The sequence below is a fragment of the Ursus maritimus genome, assembly GCF_017311325.1.
Source record: "Ursus maritimus isolate PB19 chromosome X unlocalized genomic scaffold, ASM1731132v1 scaffold_X1, whole genome shotgun sequence".
NCBI classification, from domain to species: Eukaryota; Metazoa; Chordata; class Mammalia; order Carnivora; family Ursidae; genus Ursus; species Ursus maritimus.
Genome location: NW_024423319.1, coordinates 79,260,228 through 79,268,064, shown reverse-complemented (window position 1 = coordinate 79,268,064; position 7,837 = coordinate 79,260,228). Strand labels below are relative to the sequence as shown.

The 7,837-nt window shown below is 40.9% G+C and overlaps 1 protein-coding gene across 6 annotated transcripts in view; it reads right to left on the bottom strand.

Annotated features, from left to right (window-relative positions):
- HUWE1 (HECT, UBA and WWE domain containing E3 ubiquitin protein ligase 1) overlaps positions 1-7,837 on the bottom strand; it is a 161,316-nt gene that overhangs the window by 51,963 nt on the left and 101,516 nt on the right. For all 6 annotated transcript variants that reach the window (XM_040631320.1, XM_040631324.1, XM_040631329.1 and 3 more), the window contains 5 exons: positions 3,772-3,963; positions 2,173-2,389; positions 1,639-1,761; positions 441-678; positions 1-56 (listed from right to left, as the gene is read on the bottom strand). The exon at positions 1-56 is cut by the window's left edge and continues 178 nt beyond it. In XM_040631320.1, coding sequence (XP_040487254.1) covers positions 1-56; positions 441-678; positions 1,639-1,761; positions 2,173-2,389; positions 3,772-3,963 — 826 coding nt within the window. The remainder of the gene's footprint in view (positions 57-440; positions 679-1,638; positions 1,762-2,172; positions 2,390-3,771; positions 3,964-7,837) is intronic.

Below are 7,837 nucleotides of genomic sequence, written 5' to 3'. Positions count from 1 at the left end.
CCATATACCTTCAGGGGTTTCCGGTTCCACAGGTTCTTGATGCAAGTAAAGGCTGCCTAGAAGTCATTTGAAAAGCTGTGTGAAGATCATTTTGTCTCAATTCAAAGCCACTGGAGGAATAAGACCTATGGGATAGTCTTTCCACAAAAGATCAGGGCCAACAATAAAACTCTAGGTCAGTACTGAGGAGACCTAAAGAAGCACAGAGAAGGGGCATTTAACCCAACCTGAAGTACCCATCTCAAGTTTACAGTCCAAATATTTACATTACAAGGAATTCTCCAGTAGTCTCTATCCCCTTCTGTGAGGCAGTCCTATCTGGGAGTAGGATCCAATGGTTCTCCAACAATCAAGTTATTTCATTAAGGAGGACAAAAAGAGGGAGAGCTACCTAGTCAGCATGAGAAATCCCTCTTGGTTTCAGAATGCTCAATACTCACTTTCTGAGTTACCACAAGGAAGCGGAGGGCACTGAATTGTGGAAAGTTCTGGACACCTCCAGGCAATTTGGCAGGCAGTGAATGTGGAGATTCAAGCACTGTGGTGGGATTCACCATCTTCTCCACTAGCATTAGCCAGGCATCTAGGAATTCTCCTGTGCCATCAGGTAAATCTGAATGTTCTAATCCTTCAGCAACAGGAACTTTGCCTCCCATGGACAGAGCCCAATTGAAAGTTCTAAAATTCAAATAAGAGAAAGTATGGAGATAAAATATTAGTATTTTAGATCGGGGTGGGGGGAGAGCGGCATTCAGAAGGTTCCCAGTATCTATATTGCCACTATATGTCCCTCCTCTTGGAGCTATGGCTGCTAATCTGTCCAACATCTGTACATTTATTAGCTTTATCTTTTTTTGAGGGGAGGGTTTATTCCAGATTTATTTGGGTATTACTGACATATAGCAGATTTAAGTTTAAGGTATACAATGTGATGATTTGATACATATACAGAATGCAAAATAATTACCACTTTTAGCTTTATTTTTTAAAGCCAAAATGAACAAACCAACCAACCAACCAAACCAAAGTGGTTTCCAGAGGGGAGCAGAGGGGAGTAGGGGGATGGCTGAAATAGGTAAAGGGGATTAAGAGGTACAAACTTAGTTATAAAATAAACAAGTCACAGAAATGGAAAGTACAGCATAGGGAATAGAGATAATTTGTATGGTAGCAGATGGTAACTACACTTATTGTGATGAGCATTGCATAATGTACAAAAATTGTCAAATCACAATGTTGTACACCTGAAACAAGTATAACACTTATGTCAACTATACTTCAATAAAAAAAGTGAAACTCTGCTTAGAATCTTCAGACCAAGAGAAGCAGAAAAATTATCAGAGAAACAACAGAAAAGGATAAGTCTATTGGAAAAATATATACATCTGGCACTAAAAACCAGATGAGGAAACGCAGAGACCCTTACACAAACACCTCAAGGACAGGCTGAATCCCACCCTCCAAGGAAGACTGAGACAAAAATGGCTAGTTTCCAGAATGTGAAAGGGTACAACTAACAGCTGTCTCTATGTATCCCGCTGTCACAGGATAGGTGACTTAGAAAGTTGCGTGCTGCTAAGACACACAGAAAGACCAATCTCCAAGAAATGCTTCTCTGTGAAGCAACTTGATTCTTACTCAAAAAGAGCATTGTGGCCTCCAGAGCAGAGAAATTTCTGCAGCATAAGGTGGTAGGGATACTTCCTCTCATCAAACAGCATTGGGGATGTAAAACCAACTGAACAGATGAAGAATGTCAGCCTGAAAGAGGGGAAAAAGCAAAATTTTAGCCTTCTCTGAGGCAGTCACAGAAGCGGTGGGAAATTCATGTAGATGCCTAGGGTAAAATTTAACATTGTACTGAAGTGACTGAGAGACTGACTGGAATTCAGATGGGTGGCTGGCTAGTCTGATTAAAACTTCTAAGGCAAAAAAGGTGACAGTTCTCACCTACTAAAAAATACAAGGTTACTGAAATACAGTTTGATCATAAATGCTTTAAAAAATCTCTATATTCTAGACTAAGAAGAACCAAGACAAGTACATTAAACTGCACGTAGGCTAGACATCTAGAGTTAACAGGGAAACTTTCAAGTCCTCTAGTGCAGTGGCTCACTCTCCACTTAAGCAGAAAAGGAACCAATTAGATTCTGTATCTCCAGTAGAACTCACCTGAAGCGGGGAGTAGGTGTGTATGGTGGAGGTTGCCAAGATAAGCCCTTTGTGAGGAGCTTAGTGAGGGCTGAGGCTGTGGATCGAGCAGCAGGTGTCGGTGCTGTGGTGGTGCTGGCAGCATGATGGCTCCTTCTCTGGCGGACAGGAGACCCCACACAAAGTTTAACAAGGAGTCCAAATAGTTCAGCAAGCGCTCGGCCTAATCTGGAGGATGCTAGAAAGCAAAAGTCAGAATAAGGCATGAGCGTATACTCAGAATGGTTTCATTATAACTAACATTACTGTCAATGTTCCACAGAGAATAAATGCCTCTTTTGAAGGCAGGAGACAGAGAAGTAAGTATATTGGCACTCGATATATAACAAATGTGAAAGACAAGATAAACACACTGTTAAAGGAGGTACAGAGCTGAAAACAACTTTGTAGAAAAAGCCACAGATCAATATGAACCAGTTAGGTAAATGATACATCTACTGGGTTATAGAATCACTTAAAATGCCTATAGAACTTAAAAAATAGCAAAACTGTTAACCACTTAAGACCAGGAAAGAACATATACATTGTCTGATCACAACATTAAATATATGATCCCCAAAGGAAAAAAGATCACTGGGAAAAGTATAAAAATTTTATAAGTGGCTTTCTTAACATTAATTAATTTACAGAGAGACTGTGCGTGTGCACACATGAGCAGGGGAGTGGTAGAGAGAGAGAGAGAGAGAGAGAGAGAGAGAGAGAATCCCAAACAGGCTCTATGCCCAGCACAGAGCCCAATGTGGGGCTTGATCTTACAACCTGAGCTGACAAGAGTCAGACCATCAACCGAGCCACCCAGGTGCCCCACCAAAGGCCATTTTCTGCTTGCTTTGGGGCAGAGCTCTAGATTTCCAGGAGTTATGTCTTCACCTTTCTCTCTACATTAAGGTGTCAGAAAGTGGCAAATACTAATGAACATACAAAACAGGTTCCCCAAACACTGATATTACATTAAGAGGCAAAAGAAGACAAAGACAGATCAGTGCACATCTTTAATGCAATCTTATATCATGTTAATGTAGTCTCCACAGAGCTGCCAAAATGACATTATTAGAACATGAATCAACCATGTCATTTGCCAGCTATGTTTAAGGGACAGAGAAAATAAGAGGAGACTGGGTGGAGTAGCCAAACAGGTAAGAGGAAAGCAGGAGAGTTTAATACCACAGAAGCCAAGAAAAGAGTATTCTGAGGTGATGGGCCAACTATCATGCTGCAGACAAGTGAGTAGGGGACTGAAAAGTATCCCAATGGACTTAGCAACAGGTCACTGGTGAGTCATTTCAGCGAAATGATAAGAGCACGAGCCATTTGCAGTAGTTGAAGAATGAGGAGCAAGGAAGGAATTAAAGACATGGCTTTCAGGAAGCAAGTCTCTTACCCTGTATCCCTAGCAGTTAGTACAGAGCCTGTAACATAGTAGATACAACCTAAAAATGAGCCACCACGGTTTACAAGTTCCTTAAAGGAAACAACAGAGCCATATCATTTGAATTTGTCTAAGAACTGGTTAAGGCTCTGAAAGCCAGAAAAGAGAGTAGAATGAAGAAAATCACTCACCTGACAATAAAGGCTTGATTTGCTTGATTCTGGCAGCCATAGCAGGTGTGATTTTAGATTTGCCTTTAGAGTCTGAAGCAGTAGGTTCATCTGTCTCCATGGGAGCCAATGTGTCACCATCAAGCCCAATGCCTTCTAATAAGCCCTGGGTAGAAGCATCCATACTTGCAGATGTTCCATCCTGTTCCCCATCTGTAGACATAAGAGGGGAGCAATAAGACCATATTGAGTCATCACTTACCTGGTTCCCTGTCCTGAAGAGTCACAAGAGCTACCTATGGTGCTTGTTACCCTTTAAATGTCTGTAACTTCCTAAATCTAAAAAGGAAAAACAAAAACAAAACATAACTGTACTGATACACTCCTCTCCTTGGAGCCCTTCTACATAACTAATACCGACATCTTCCAGCAAGAGCATATGAACTGTCTTAACCCACGGCTACCTTGCAAAACTGTAGGCACTGTATGACACAGGGAGCACCATTCACATGGACCACAATGTGTGTGGTGTACCCTGCCCCCCAGCCAATGCTGTCAAGGTGAATACCCTGGAAAGTATTTTATGGCTTGTCAATAAACTCAAATTAAACATCACAGATTATCACTGGAGAAATATATTTTATAGCATTTAAGATTTTTGTACATGAATGTGAGATGTATCTTTTTTTGGTGGAGATATGCATGCTCTTATATCTAATAATCAGATTTAGACAAACTTTTAATAAAACACATCACCCAGTTTTAATATTCTAAAAAAAAACTATGTGGAAATGGAGTCATCTGTGTTAAATGTGTGAAAGAAATTGCTGGAAAAATATCCAGATTGTTAGGTGAAGCAATTCTTTGACACCGAATCTAATTTTGTTCATACTTCTTAGTAAATTATTTATTCTTTCCTTGACTCGAATCTGGTGTATTTTGACTAAACTTGAGGTTCTAATTTTTGGTTTGGTCCATCTTCTCCAAATTTAAGTGGGCCAAAGGTTTGTGCTTATTTTATTCTCTCCCCTCTCCCATAATAACTAGCTGTCATATAAATCCTTTATCTGTTCCTTAAGCATTTCATCTATGTTTTTGTAACCTAAGTACAATTTTTAAGCATATCCTATCAGTTTTTATACATAGAATTGTCTTCTTAATAGTTTATTAAATTTGTTTCTCCCGATACAGAACATAAGGGAAAAACTTTCTAGAAAAGTTATTAATTTTAGGTTTGTTGCATTAGAGTCTGAAAACTGTGTATAGTTTCTCCTTACTGCAATTTGCAACTTTATTGTGATATAACATAAAAGCTATTTTCTTTTTTTTTTTTTAAGAAGGGTTTTTTTTTTTTTAAAGATTTTATTTATTTATTTGACAGAGATAGAGACAGCCAGCGAGAGAGAGAACACAAGCAGTGGGAGTGGGAGAGGAAGAAGCAGGCTCATAGCGGAGGAGCCTGATGTGGGGCTCGATCCCAGAACGCCGGGATCACGCCCTGAGCCGAAGGCAGACGCCTAACCGCTGTGCCACCCAGGCGCCCCTAAAAGCTATTTTCTAAAATACCACTGTATAGGGGTGCCTTGCTGGCTCAGCTAGAAGAGCATGCGACTCGGTCTTGGGGTCGTTGAGTTTGAGCCCCACGCTGGGTGTAGAAGGTACTTAAAAAAAACCCCACTGTACAAAGAGGAGCTTGGGAAGATGGCAGAGTAGGAGGAGCCTGAGCTCACCCAGTCCTACATTTACAACTAGGTATCATCGGCACATCCAAGTCAATAAACTGAAGAACAATCCGAAGGTTGGCAGAACAAACTCCACAACTAAATATAGAGAAGCAGCTGCATCTGAAAGTTTAGGAAGGTCAGAAAGACAGAGGGAGGCTGCCCACTGAAAGGAGGGAGCTGGGCACACAGCAAGGGCAGAGAAACGGGCAGCTGTACCAGGAAGCTCACATGGGGAGAATAATCCCCATAACGTTTGGCTTTAAAAACCAGAGCGGCTGAATCGGTTTGTAAAACCACTGGGACTTAGGAGCCTGGAGCTTTAAAAGTCAGACAACTCAGCACTGGGCCTACTATCACTGGGTCACCACACTTAAAAGAGACAGCAGTCTGTATGAAGAAGCAACATAAAAGCGGCAGTTTACACAATGCTGAGGGCAACCGGGAGACAGATCTGTTCATAATGACTTAGGAGCATGTTGGGGGATTTCTCTGAAAAGGAGAGCTGATGGGAGCCATTCCACCCCCCGCCCCCAGAACTAAAACAGAGCAACCTGCAGGAGGTGAGGCTGTACAGACAACTGCTACCTAACTTGCTAGCAGTGTACCACAGCATGAGGTCTCCTGAGGACTCACCTACTCAGGGCAAATTCTGTTAAATCCGCACATACTCCACACCCCGCTGCCTGGTGCACAGGTGTGAGGCATGCCCGTAGCTGCTTCAGTGCTTCGAGGAACCTGGCATAAGACTAGTGGTCCTGTGCACATTTTCCTAACACTGCCTTCCAACTTTCAAGTTCACCAGTGGATACACACCCTCAGAGCTAGCCTGCCTGGGTCCCACTAACACCACAGAGAGCAAGTACAGCCCAAAAAAGGCAGAGTGAGTCAGTGCAAACTGCTGCACAAACAGGAAAAGGAACTTAGACAAAACAGCAAGACATAAGCATCACATACAGGATACTCTCCTGAAGCACCATGGTCTGGTGAATAGGACACACTGCAATCCAAGGCACTCTAGGACCACTTCTTCATAAAATCACTACTTTCAAGAGCAGAAGACAACTTTCTTAACACAGAGAAACACAGAGAGGCAGACAAAATAGAGACAGATAAATTTATCCAAAATAAAAGAACAGCATAAGGCCACGGCCAAAAATCCAAGTGAAATGGATGTAAATAACATGCCTGATAGAGAATTGAAGGCAATGATCATAAGGATACTCACTGGACTTCAGAAAAGAGTGGAAGGCATGAGACCCTTAACACAGAGATAAGGAACAGCATAGGAGAGATAAAAGGTTCAATAAACGAAATGAGAAACACACTTGATGGAACGAACAACAGTATGGAAGAAGCAGAGGAACAAACTAGGGACCTAGAAGACAAGAGCAATGGAAAGTAATCAAGCTGAACAAAAGAGAGAAAAGAGTTAGCAATATGAGAACAGATTTAGGGAACTCAGCGAGTCGATCAAACGTAATAACATCTGTACTACAGGAGGCCCAGAAGAAGAGAGAGAAGGGGGCGGAAAATTTATTTGAAGAAGTAATAGCTGGAAATTTCCTTAATTTGGGAAAAGAGACAGACATCCAGATCCAGGAGGCACAGCGAACCCCCCCCATAAAAAACCAATAAAAGCAGACTGACACCAAGACATACTGTAATTAAAATTGCAAAATATAGTGAAAAAGAAAAAATTTTAAAAGCAGCAAGACAAAAGAAGTCATTAACTTACAAGGGAAAACCCAGAAGGCAAGCAGGAGATTTTTCAGCAGAAACTTGGCAAGCCAGAAGGGAGTGGCATGATATATTCAAAGTGCTGAATGGGAAAAATCTGCAGCAGGAATACTCTATCCAGCAAGGCTATCATTCAGTTTGAAGGAGAGATAAATAGTTTCCCAGACAAACAAAAACTAAAAGAGCTCATGATCAGTAAACCAGCCCTGTAAGAAATATTAAATAGGACTCTATGAGTGGAAAGACCAAAAGTGACAGTGTCGACGAACTTGCAAAAAAAAAAAAAAAAGTATATAAAATATAGTAACATATACCTAAAATGTGGGGAGGAGAGAAGAAGGGGTTCAAACTTAACCATCAACTTAATATAAACTGCCATACGTAAAAGATGCTATATACAAATATAATGGTAATCATGTATCAAAAAACACTAGTAAGTATGCAAAGAATAAAGAGAAAGAAATCCAAATACATCACCAAAGAAAATTAGCAAACCGTGAAAGAGAAAGAGACAAGAAAGGATCAGAGAAAATCTCCGGAAACAACCACAAGTAATAAAATGGCAATACCTACCTACGTATCTATCTATCTATCTATCTATCTATCTATCTATCTATCTATCTATC